The sequence below is a fragment of the Lactuca sativa genome, chromosome 6 (assembly GCF_002870075.4).
Source record: "Lactuca sativa cultivar Salinas chromosome 6, Lsat_Salinas_v11, whole genome shotgun sequence".
Taxonomy (NCBI): Eukaryota; Viridiplantae; Streptophyta; class Magnoliopsida; order Asterales; family Asteraceae; genus Lactuca; species Lactuca sativa.
The window spans coordinates 174,057,855-174,071,922 of NC_056628.2; the positions used below are offsets into that span (position 1 = coordinate 174,057,855).

Consider the following 14,068-nt stretch of genomic DNA (forward strand, 5'->3'; position numbering starts at 1 on the left):
GACTTGAACTCTCAACTTAAAGAAAAAATACTACAGCTCAGCTAGAATTTATTTATAAAGTAAACTAAGTACTCAACTCAACCCGTAATCCGAAACATCAATATATAAACTATAGATCTTCTTTCTGTCTAGAAAAGGGGACTGAGTCAAAGAAACTACATTACGTATGCCGGGAGTTGCATGGACTTTTAGTCGAGTCAAATCTTAATGAGGAGACTCTCTAATCCTGAATCACATATATAGTCATCTTCGTCCAGATCAGTTAATCATCAAATACACCCCCAGCCAGTCTTCCTAAAAAAGTTAGGTGTGCAGAAAGGAGAAAGATGAAAATTTCTGTAGCGAATCATGTTTTGTTAGTGTTAACTTTGACGATGATGTTGATAGTGAATGGTGATAAACAAGGGAGGCAAGAAATAGGACTAGGGGCGATTCTTGATATGAATTCAAGCCTCGGAAAGAGCATCCGGATCAGCATGTTGATGGCCATTGAAGATTCTCATATTGGAGACACTAACAACCCCATCATTATTGTCCCTCACTTTCGGGATTCCAAAAACGATAACATAGATGCTGCCTCAGCTGGTTCGTAACCACTAGTATTAGTATGTTTATGCCAAATGATTTTCATGCTGATCATGTGTTTTATGTCTCGTATACAGCCATAGACCTTCTGAAAAATACTCAAGTTACAGCAATTGTTGGACCCCAACAATCGTCACAGACACAATTTGTACTTGATATTGCACAAAGATCGAAGGTTCCCATCATATCTCCAGTAACCAACCCTAATATCTCTCCAATCCGAAACCCCTACTTCATCCGCATAGCACAAGCTTCCTCAACACAAGCACAACCCATTGCAGCTCTAGTCAAATCCTTCGACTGGAAGAAAGTGGTGTTTGTCTACGAAGATACTGATTTTGGAAGAGAACCCATTCCCTATTTATCAGATGCCATGGTAAACATTGGCACTGAGGTTATGTTCCGTACCCTTTTGTCTCCATCCTCATCGGATGATGAGATTCTGCTACAACTTCACAAATTAAAGACCATGCAAACTAGAGTTTTTGTGGTACACATGTTACCGGATCTCGCTTCACGTTTCTTTAAGAAAGCAGACGAAGCTGGAATGATGGCTCAAGGATATGCATGGATCATCACTGATGTTCTCACCTGTTTCTTGCATCATGTGGAACCCCTTTCTTTACATTCTATGCAGGGTGTACTCGGTGTGAAGCCCTATATACCAGAAACCAACAAGCTAACCAACTTTGAGAGAAGATGGAAGAGGAGGTTCCATAAAGAATACCCTGACACTGATCATAGAGTTGAGCTTGATATGTTTGGGATATGGACTTATGAATCTATTATTGGACTTGCTACAGCGTTAAAGAGAGTTGACACCGAATTAAGCACTACCTTTAAGAGATCAACGAACGCCTCGACAGACTTGGATGCCATTGGAACCTCAGAAATGGGACCGAAGTTCCTTTCAATGATCAGAGATACGAGGCATAGAGGGGTGAGTGGCGATTTCCAAGTGGTCAACGGACAGCTACAAATACCGGCATACCATATAGTGAATTTGATCGGGAATAAAGGGGAGAAACAAATTGGATTTTGGAGTTCAAGAAATGGAATATCAAATCGAATAATCAACAATGGAAGTTCAGATTACACGACTAACAAAGATAACTTAGGAGCCATCATATGGCCTGGAGATACTTCGGAATTCCCTAAAGGCGTATTCGGAATCCCAACAGGTGGCGACATCTTTTTAACAGTGGGAGTTCCAGCAAACGGTGGGTTCGTTGAGTTTATTGAAGCCGAAATAGATCCTAACACTCAGGAAGTTAAAGCGAGTGGGTTTGTCATAGATATCTTCAAAGCTGTCATAGATACATTGCCATATACTGTACACTACAACCTCACTCCATACGATGCTCCTGACTACAATGATCTTCTTCATCAAATTGTCCTTGGTGTAAGTACATGATTATGCATCGCATGTATGTATACCAACATAAGTTTTTAGTACTTACAAAATCTTCTTTCTTGTTTAAAATTGCACAGAATTTCGATATGGTGGCTGCTGACGTCACCATCAAGTGGAATAGATCACGGACTGTTGATTTCACTCTCGCATACTCAGAGTCCGGGGTATCGATGCTCGTTCCAGCTAAGGTTGATGATGGTAAAAACATTTGGATTTTCATGAGGCCACTTGAAACGAAGCTGTGGATAACAATCGGAGCACTTTTCATGTACACTGGAGTTGTAGTTTGGGTCATAGAGCATCGTGTAAACAAAGAATTTCGTGGTCCCCCTCATCAACAAATTGGGCTAGTCTTCTGGTTTTCGTTCTCCACTCTTTTTTTCGCACAGAGTAAGTTCCTATTCAATCAGGCCCTCAATGCTCCCTCACAAACTACAAAAACACCCTCTCTTTAATATGTGATAAATATATAGAGAAAGGAATAAATAATCGTGACTCAAAAACTGCACACACATTCATAAAAACAAAAGGCTATATAAATAGCCACCACTAGATAATAGGAAACATATTGACCAAGTATACTACCTTTAAGCTACTCTAAACTTGGTCAAATATTCTTTTATACTCCTAGATAATAGGACACATATTATATTGAGTAAGTATACCAACTTTAAGCTACTCTAAACTTAGTCAACTATCATTTATTTAAATAGTAAATAAAACTTAAAGATCCATACCCATAACCAAATTTAATCATCAAAAATTACCCAACACATTTAAGTTATATTTCAAAATATGTCTGTTGTGTCATAGATGTATTAATAAGAAGGGCTTTTGACAAAAAGTCATTTAAGTTTGTCAGGTTTTGTTCGTTTTGTTTGTTGGGTTAATCTTGATGGGTTAAGTCCATGGAGATGGATCGGGTTATGGGTCACAGATCATGGTCCTGGTTGATTTAGTCTGAAGGGTATTTTAGTCATTCTTGTAGGGTTTGAATAAGTAAAGGCCATGTAGGCCACGTTTGTTTAGCAGATTTCTTTTGAATAGCTTAGATAGGTTTAGTTGGTTCCTATTTTATTGCTTAGAGTTTGTTTTCCTTAAAAAGTGGAGTAGGCAGCAAGCTAGGTATCGTGTATATATTGTATGTTATGGTTCCAGTTAATGTAAGAGGACAGAAAGATGTAGTCCTATGTATCTGTTTTCTTCTTCTTTTCTTTTCGTGTACAGCAACAATAAGGAACAGCTTTTGTTTTCTTTCATATTTATTTGGAAGTTGCAGGGTTTGTTCCAACAATTGGTATCAGAGCACTCAGGTTCGTTGAAGGGGATGTAAATCGTTTCTTGTAGCAGGCTGAAAGAGTGCAGCCTCCATCCTTGATCAACTTGTTCCATGTTAGAAAGATCCTAACCAGAAGCGTAGAAGACAAGCTGGAAAAATCAGAACAAGTGGTTTTGGTTTGGTTTGTTTGCAAGTAAAAGAAAACAGTAAAGGCAGGAGCTTGGTTTTCTTGACCGGTGGAAAAGGCATCTTGGAACAAGTTGGATCGGAAAAGGTTGGGGCTGTCACAAGAAAGGAAAAATGGTCATTGTGTGCAGCAGGTGGTTGCGGTTTATTGTGGTGGTGATTCCGGCGGTGGGTTGTGGGGCATGTCACCAGAAAATGGAGAGATTTACCAGAGATGCGTTAGAAAACGAAAAGAAAAGACTCGTCAAAGCAGGTGGCTTTGAGTTTGTTTCGTTTTGCAGGTGAAAGAAGACGGGAAAAGCGGGTTGCTTTGTTTTCTTGATTGGTGGAAGAAGGCTCTCGTGTCACAGAAGTGTTATGAGCAAACGGGTTCTGTGTGGTGACAAACAACAGCCAGGTATGGAGGACTTTGGACGTGACCGAGGTGGAGGTCAGGTGTCCGGGAAAAGTCAAGAATCGAGTTGGTGATTAATGCCTGCTGTGAACAAGTGAATTTAGCTAGCAGGAAGGTGAAGCAAGATCAAGATCATCAAGATTAGGGGGGTGATTGTTGGGTTAATCTTGATGGGTTAAGTCCATGGAGATGGATCGGGTTATGGGTCACAGATCATGGTCCTGGTTGATTTAGTCTGAAGGGTATTTTAGTCATTCTTGTAGGGTTTGAATAAGTAAAGGCCATGTAGGCCACGTTTGTTTAGCAGATTTCTTTTGAATAGCTTAGATAGGTTTAGTTGGTTCCTATTTTATTGCTTAGAGTTTGTTTTCCTTAAAAAGTGGAGTAGGCAGCAAGCTAGGTATCGTGTATATATTGTATGTTATGGTTCCAGTTAATGTAAGAGGACAGAAAGATGTAGTCCTATGTATCTGTTTTCTTCTTCTTTTCTTTTCGTGTACAGCAACAATAAGGAACAGCTTTTGTTTTCTTTCATATTTATTTGGAAGTTGCAGGGTTTGTTCCAACATTGTTCGATTTTTTGTTTGTTAATGTCCAAAATTTTCCAAGTTTTTTTCACTTTTGTCCTTTTTAAAAATCTTTGATGTTTTTACCTTAAGTATATTTTTCAAATTTGCAAAAATAAACCTTAAGTTTATAAATCTTATATGTTTTTATCCTAAGTATGTTTTCGAAATTTGACATTAAAGTCCTTAAGTTTGTTATATTTTGTCGGTATTATCCCTAGACACCTACTATTATAGGTAGCAAGGGCAAAAATGAAAAAAAAAAAAAAAAAAAACATGGAAAATTTTGGACATTAACGAATAAAAAATCGTCATAAGGACAAAACCAACAAAATTTGACAAACTTAAAGACTTTTAAATCAAAAGCACTAATAAGAAAACAAATTAACATGGGAATACATAAATCTTGCAGAGGAGAAGATGGTATGCAACTTATCTAGATTTGTAGTGATGGTGTGGTTATTTGTGGTTCTGGTGCTGACGTCCAGCTACACAGCAAGCTTCGCGTCCATGTTAACAGTGCAAAAGCTCCAACCAACTGTTACGAATATATATGAACTCATAGCAAGAGGAGAGAACGTAGGATACCAAGATGGTTCCTATGTTAGAGATATGTTAAAGGACATGGGTTTTCCTAGTAGCAAGTTGAAGAATTACTCAAGCTTTCAAGAGTATGCGGATGCCCTTTCAAATGGAAGTAAAAACAATGGGGTTGCTGCGATCGTTGATGATGTCCCTTATCTCAAGATGTTGATGGCGAAGAACTGTAACAAGTATCTAATGGTGGGTCCGACTTACAAGTCGGCTGGCTTTGGCTTTGTAAGTAGCGATTAACTAAACTCTACAATTCACATCGTTTAATCTTTTTTTTTATAGGTAAATTAATAAGTTGGGGATATGATGAAGAACTAATCATGTTATGAATAGGCATTTCCAAAAGAATCGCGGCTGGTAGATGACTTCTCAAGAGGAATCTTGAAAGTGATAGAAGGACAAATGAGTGCCATATCAAACAAATGGTTTGGAGATGCAGCTCATTGCCCCGATCAAAATGCGGATGTTCAAACCTTTGATAAGCTAACAGTGGCTAGTTTCAAGGGTCTTTTTTGGATCTCGGGTTTGTCATCAACTTATGCGCTTGTCGTCTCTGTGTTTAAGTTCTTGTATGAAAAGAAGGAAATACTAATTTCACAAGAATCATTCTACCGGAAGATGACCTCAATAATACAAAGCTTTGATGAGGAGAAAGATAGAAAGCCGTCTGAAACAGGAACAATACATCCACTGCCAAGTCCAGCAATCAGTGTCGACCAAATTTAAGTTAATATATGTTTATTTATTTGTCCATTAACTAGTAACGCCTTGCATTGTATTAGTAAAAACCATGATTACAATTTACTAGTTTTTTTCAAAAAGACTTGATCTAATAAAGTAATGTTAAAAAAATGAGTAAATTACTGAAATCGTCCCTGTGGTTTGGTAAAAATTGCACATTTGGTCTTTAACTTTTTTTTGTACTCGGATCGTCTCTATGGTTTGATTTTGTTGCGTTTTTCGTCCCTGTGGTTTGATTTTGTTGCATTTTTCGTCCCTTACATACATAAAGTTAGGGACCAAACATGCAATTTTTACCGAATCTTAGGGACGAAAAATGCAACAAAATCAAACCACAGGGACGATCCGAGTGCAAAAAAAAGTTAGAGACCAAACGTGCAATTTTTACCAAACCACAGGGACGATTTCAGTAATTTACTCTAAAAAAATAGACCGTATTAAGTAGTCAATGTCTAACCAATGTCAAACTGTTCAAAGTGCACATGGAACTAAAAATACTTTGGGTGTGTTGGGGTTGAATTTTGGACCTCATGTATGGAATTTCACTAGATAACCACTATCAATTAATGGTTACTTAAAAAGTTATAGGAAACTTGATATTTTGTTTCACTAATTGGTGAGTAAATTAGGGAAAAACAATGAAGGAGTCGTCGAATAATTTTTTTTAAAAAAAAAGATAGTCTCGTCAAACTTTATTCAGAAAAAATAAAAGAATACAAAAGAGATTCCAAGAAAAATAAGAACATCTTAACAAGTTTCCAACCTATTCAAATCCAACTTTTCAACCACTTTCTAATTACCCTATACTCCCAAATTTTATTCCAAGAAACTCTAACTAACCCACATATAGTAACCCCAATAAAACCCTCAATATCTCCTAAGGCCATCTCCAGTGGATTAAACTCATGAAGAGTTGTATAGATTGTCATGTAGGAAAGAGAATATACACATTCAATTTAATTATTAAAAAATTCATAAATTTTCATTACAGTTATATTGCAACGTTCAATGGCCATTGAACTCCACACTCTCTCTCCACTATATTATATTCACATTTTATCTATTAAACTCTCATACAACTCTCATTGTGGATGGCCTAAACTCCAAGCACTTATTAAGAAGTCGTCGAATAATATTATAAACATAGAATATGCTACTCAAAAAAATATTTGATATTTAACATGATTCTTCCAATTTAAAGACATCAACAATCTATGAATTTTATAGAGTTTAATGGATTGTCATATCACTCATTAAACATTTATACGACAACACTCACAATCCATTAAACACATATTCAACCCTAATCACAATTTTATTCATTCTATTCAACCATTCAGTTATAATTCAACTCTACTATATGCCATCATCCACAACTATTGGACTCATATTCAATCTTAGTCATTACCATATTCAACTCTTATACTACTTGTATTGAGAATGCACTAAATGGAGAATCACCCCTATTTGATATCTTTTGAAATATATTATAAAATTTATTAATAATTTTGCAAGAACAATTGTCTAATATTCAGTTTTATTTTACTGATAAAATATTATACACAAATTTTAAAATATCAAACAAGAATATATTGACTTAAGCCAAAATCTATGTAAAATGGTTAATGTGAATATAGCCCAACAAACTATTAGGTTCTATTTTAAATTGTACTTCATTTTTTTTATTTGGTAATTTAAAGACATAAAGTCTATTTTTTAACTGCTAAAAAAAGTCAGTAATTTGTAATTGACCGTTTATTTGATGATGTGATTTTTTTCACTAAAAAGGAATTTAAACTAAATTCCACATCAAGTATATATCCAAGTCAAGATATCACCACCGTTACCATCAATATTTAACTCTTGAAGCTATTCAAAAACTTTAGAATAATATGTGGGAAGTGGGAACCTGTAAAATAATATGTTAATCATATTGATGCCTGTTTGGAATTAAAATAGATCCAACGTCGATAATGCTAATACCGGAAATTTATACCACAATGATGGTGATGATGATGGTCAATCTGAATCCGAAGAAAGTAAGGGTTGTTCATTTAAATCATTCATGGCTTGTAACGCCCAAGAATATAAATAAAGTTATGATCCAAAAACTACAACGTTTGATTCGATAGATGGGAGAAATTCTTGAGTAAAACATCTCTGAGCATTCACAGAGTGGTGTGCATTTGAAGGAAATTACGGGAGGTACCAAGGGTACCTCCAAGATAACGACCCCGGGCGAAAGATGGTACCACACAAGTGAAGAATAGTGGGTTACATAATCCTCTCTCTCTCTCTCTCTCTCTCTCTCTCTCATTTATTCTTTATGCATAAACACATTGTTCTATATGTTTTTAATCGAGTAGGTTATAGATGTGAAAAAATAATGTTTTCATGTGTCGAGGTTATAAAAAATAGAAGACAGATTATAGAGAAAATTTTATATGAAGCTAACGTAATAGTGGGTTAGAAAACGCACTTCTTCTGTGATTTTTCTAAAACTTTTTTTATAGTTTCTCATAAGTTTTTGAAAAATGTTCTACTATTGGAGAATAATTTTTTTAACAGGTCACTCCAAACAATTATTATTATTTAATATTTTAGTTTTTCTTCTAAGCTATTTTTATATTTCATCCATTAGAGGACCTACATGTATGCCCCTTCAATTCTGGAGCTTCATGAGAAAAAAAATAAGAAATTTTTTGACTTAGTTTATTTTTTCTAGCATGTTACTCTTTAAAATCATATGTGAAACCCCTTACATTTGTTACTCTTAAAATCATATGTGATACCTTTACATTTTGTTGGTTCACTATTAATCCCTACATTTTAGTTTTTTTTTCTGTTAGTTATACAATTGATTTAATAAACATAAAATGAATATATTTTATGAAAACTTATATTATTTAAAAGTAAGTGTCAAAACATTCAAAATTAAAAAATATCAAAATATAAAATATTAGATTTATAATATTTTATCATTTTTGTATATATATATATATATATATATATATATATATATATATATATATATATATATATATATATCATCTTTTATAGTTTTACAAAAAAAATACCGGACAAAGTTATGTTAGTAAAATTATAAATTATATGTGGGGCATAATTATAACGTCCAAAAAATTATAAAGTAAAAATTTCATTTTTAAGTCAACCAAAAACACCATTTAACCATTTCAATCATTAAAAAATTATATCAGAGTAAAATAGTTAATAGAGTACAATTTCAAAATCATAGGTGGATGCGTTGCGATGAAGTCGGACCCTTCCATTTTGAACCCAAAGAACCTGAAATCATAACCATAAAAACCGTAAGCACAAAGTTTAGCGAGTTTCCCAAAATACCTCATATCATACATATATGCTAGCTTAAATCTGTGTCGGGTCTATTCCACCCTCGATTCTATTGCAACTTATATGTCAGCACAAGGCTGTACCAGGTCTATTTCACCTCCAGGTTTATTTCACCCACGAGTCTATTTCAACTCATATGTCAGCTCAAAGTTGTACCAGGTCTATTTCACCCTCGGGTCTATTTCAACTCATATGTTAGCACAATGTTGTACCGGGTATATTTCACCCCACATACATATAGCAAACATGCACACATGCATACAACACATACAACATGAGTCACAAAGACTACAAGCACATACTACAACATAATCCAATGGGTCGGTAGTGGTACCTTTGACACGCAACTAATGTGAGGAGACTTACCTCAGTCCGAATAAGTAGCTGAATAGATCTCTTCTTCGAATATCAGCTCTAACTGTCACCTATTCATCAAATAGTGACCAATCCAAAATAAAACTCAAAATACCCAAAATACCTTTAGGTCAAATTTGGTAAAATCCTGGTCAAAGTCAAAAGCCAAACATGGTCAACACAGCTGAGTACGCTCAGCGTACTCAACTTGTATGCTTGGCGTACACGAGTTTGACCAGGAACGTGATGGTTGACCAGGAACGCCCAGCGTTCCTAGGGGGCGCCCAACATTCGCGACTAAGTCTTTCTCCTTCTTATTAAGAGCTTAATCCTTAAGCTCTTTTGCCCTTATATATCTATCCCTTGTATATCTAGCCCTAAAATAACGTCCTTAACCATCAAGTTTCCAACTTTATGGTGTTGCATGACCATCAAGTGCTCAAACACAAAAACTCTAACTACTTAACCCATTAAGACCTTGTAACTCATACATGGGGGAAAACTTACAACAAAGATCACATTTTTATGCTTCTAAATTCTCCAAAATGTTTGAAATGACATCTTATATGGATTAGAGTAATCCATACTCATAATACCAAGCTTATGGGACCAAAAGAACACAATTTCATGGCTAAACAAGATCTAATCAATGCTTCATCAAGTTCAGAGCTTTTTACGTTCAAAAGGTGCCAAATGATGTTGTTATTTTGGATCCAAAGCGTTTCACTCCTCCAAAATGATATTCTCTTCTTTCTCCCTCCTTTAAGATAACCAAAACACACTCTAAGTCTAAAAAACAATCTCAAATGGATTAGGGTTTGCAAAGGTAAAAGTTGGGGATTGTGACATCCCCATTTTTCGCAACCAGAAAAGACTGATTTCGTTTATGCTTTTATAATAAAATCAGAGTATTCTTTCAAAGAAAATCGTTGCGGAATTTGTTCCCAAAACAAAATATGATAAAATTCATCAAAGCATTTCTTAAAGAAATGTATTTTCATTACATTACAAAACCCGGGATGTCATCATCAATACATATCAAAAGCATAAACATAACATCATGGCCACAAAAATTGGCCTCAAAACATCATAGGCCACACAACATTCTATTTATTTTCTATAAATCCATAATCTTGCATCAGATCATCCAACTATGCTTTTGTCAATACCTGTAATACAAGAAATTGAGTGGGTCGGGCTGGGGAGCCTAGTGAGCATATAGGGTTTTCAAACCAATATACATAAGCTTATTATTGTTTTCATCAAATCATTAATCCGATTATCCGTTCCCGTTATCCTCAATTTACATCTCTAAAGCATCTAGAAAAAGGGACCTAGCCTAAGGATTTTTTTTCTTCGGGGTGACAACACTGCTTAGGGGATTCCTCAACAATATATATCAAATTAGACAACCATGGGGGGATGGAGTAAATCTTCAAAAACACCTACAGGTTGAGAGTCTGCTAGCGTTCCACTGGACTGTCTAGAAAAGTCTGTGGTCGTCATCTATACTCCGCTAGATGACTGGATCATCTTAAACATCATAAACATCGAGGCCTCTCATCATTTTATCACACATCATCTATTTCATCTACCCATGTTCTACCCAACATATTTGTAGATATAATATACATACACAGTCTAGATCTGCAAAACAAAGTTTACATCTTTCATCCAGCATAACTTTCAAAGCATAAAATACATATACAATCTAGATCTGAAAAACATTGTTTACATCTTTCATCCAGCATAACTTTCAAAGCATAAAATACATAAACAATCTAGATCTAAAGAAAAAGTTTAGATATGAGATAAGAAAGTGTAGATCTGAAGGAAAAAAGTTTCAGATCTGAAAGAAAAGTCTTAGATCTGAAAGATAAATTGTAGATCCGAAGGAAAAAGTTTCAGATCCGAAAGAAAGAAGCATAGATCTTTCATTCAACAACATCTCAAGTAAACAGCTAACATATACATATACACATAGCACATAAAATACTTCATATCTATGTGTAAGATGAAATTGACTATACACTCACCTGATAAGGTGGTGATTCCAACTTGGACAGCGCTTCGCTTCGACGAAACTGGGAGGTTTGCTTGAAAACCAGACTCTACGGGGAAAGAGCTTCTAAACCGAAAAACTCTTTTTCTTGGAGCCTTCTGGTGCTCCGGGGCTTTCTTCAAGTTCTAGGGAAGTTTCCTAGGCTTTTGGGGGTGTTTTGGGAGGTTTAGTGAGTGAGTAGAGAGAAGAAGAAGTGGGTTTTGGTATGAAAAATGAAGGAACTCTCGAGGGGTATTTATAAGCTGAAAAAGGGTGAACTCGTCGAGTTTCTGGACCGACTCGTCGAGTTTCTGACCCCCAACTCATCGAGTTGCTAGTCCAACTCGTCGATTTGGTGCCACGTTTCATCATCAGATTGCGCCATGTCACCCACTTCGCTGCAGTACCCTGCCGACTTCTAAACCCCATAACTTTTGCATACGAGCTTCGTTTGGATGTTCTTTATATCTATGCGTAGGTAATGACAAGATCTACAACTTTCCTTTTAACCTCATCATCTAATTCTCGACCGATTTTTAAATTTAAGAGTATGAGAAGATTACATTGTTAAACGACCGTATAGAATTCATAACTTCTACATACGGAATCCGTTCCGTCTGTCTTTTCATTGTTGAGCTCATATTAATGAGATCTTCAATTCTCATTTAGTTTGTGTCGGCTAAAAATTGTTCGATCTACAATTCAAACTCTGGGTTGTGCACTGCTGATTCAGAACTTAGAAAAATCATAACTTCCTCATAAGAAGTCAGATTTGGGCGTTCTTTTTATGAACGCTCTCGGTTTAACGAGCACTAAGAATTTCGTTTAGATCTCTAGGGATAAAAAGTCATTTATCATAAATTCACTATTTACGTCACGCAGTGTCGTGCCGGTTCTGTCGCGAAACTTTGACAGGCCATAACTTCTACGTTATAACTGGATTTCGATGTTCTTTATATGTCCGAAATCCTTGTCACGACCACTACAACTTCCTTCATCGATATCGGGCTTATCTAACATTTTATTTTTTATGCTTATTTTATTACATCTTTACAAACAAGTATATAATCACATAAAAGCACATAATTCACATAATATTCAAGTAATTCATCTTTATTACTTTAAAATTAGTTACAGTGGTTGACCTAGACTATTACATCATCATTAATGCTTAGCCTAGAAACACGGGCGTTACAATTCTCTCCCCCTTAGGATGATTCCATCCCAGAATCATGCATCATCATACAAATACGGATAGCGACTCATCATTTCAATCTCTGTTTCCCAGGTGAGACTTGGCACATTCGTATGTTTCCATTGCATAAGCACTTAGTCGACCATGTTACGTCGCAACTTCTTAGTCTTACGGTCAACAATCACTTTTGGTTCTTCAATTAGCCACTAATTTTCATCCATCCTTAACTCAGAAATTGGAATTATTTCGGGAACTTCTCCCGTGAACTTCCTCAAATAATATACATGGAAAGTGTTATGAATACCATCTAGGTCTTCAGGCAATTCTAGTTTGTAGGCTTGGTTCCCAATCCTCTGAATAACTTTGAACGGTCCAATAAACCTTCGACTTGACTTTCCTCTTTCCCAAATCTTATCAGTCCTTTCCATGGTGAGACTTTAAGCAAAACCGAATCCCCAACTTCGAATGTCACCTGTCGTCTCTTCTTGTCAGCACAACTCTTTTGACAATCCTGAGCCGTAACATCCTTTCCCTATTTATCTTCAACTTTTCAACAGTCTGATGGACTATCTCGGGGCCAATAAACTGCTTTTCTCCAGCCTCAAGCCAACATGACGACGTACGACGCTTTTGTCTGTACAAGGCTTGATAAGGTGCATTCTTAACACTGGAATGGTAACTATTGTTGTAGGAAAAATCTACCAAAGGTAAGTTTTCACCCCAGTTACCTTGGAATTCCAAGGTACATGCTCTCAGCATACCTTTAAGTGTTTGAATCATTCTTTTTCTCTGACCATCGGTCTGCGGATGATAGGCTATACTTAAACACAACTTTGTATCTAATTCCTCTTGTAGACTTCTCCAAAACCTTGATGTGAAACGACTATCATGATCCAAGACAATCGTTAAAGGTACACCGTGAAGTCTTACTACCTCCTTCACATAAGCATTTGTAAGCTTTTCCATAGACCTTTTTCATTGGTTGCTATGAAGTTTTCACCCTTAGTGAACCGATCAACAACCACCCAAATCATGTCATGGCTATCCTTCGTTCTGTGCAGTTTAGTGACAAAATCCATGGTGATGTCTCCCCACTTACCCATAGGTACATGTAAAGGTTCTAAACTCCCGTATGGAATCTGATGTTGTACCTTAAATCTCGCACATGTTACGCACTCGGCCACATACTTCGCAACATCGATCTTCATCGTCGGCTACCAGTAGTAAGGTTTTAGATCCCTATACATTTTTGTGTTTCCAGGATGAACTGAATACATGGTATTGTGAGCTTCTTCCATCAGAAGATCACTTATTCCTCCCGTCTTAAGTACCCAAATCCTATCTTGG

General features: G+C 36.0%; 1 protein-coding gene across 1 annotated transcript; it reads left to right on the top strand.

The window, feature by feature from the left end:
• Nucleotides 1-201: 201 nt before the first annotated feature.
• On the top strand, nt 202-5,805 carry LOC111890612 (glutamate receptor 2.7). The gene is made up of 5 exons (XM_023886711.3): nt 202-585; nt 663-1,987; nt 2,077-2,389; nt 4,837-5,243; nt 5,352-5,805. Exons 1-5 carry the CDS (start codon nt 327-329, stop codon nt 5,742-5,744), a joined length of 2,697 nt encoding a protein of 898 aa, XP_023742479.1. The 5' UTR covers nt 202-326; the 3' UTR covers nt 5,745-5,805.
• The last annotated feature ends 8,263 nt before the right edge of the window (nt 5,806-14,068 follow it).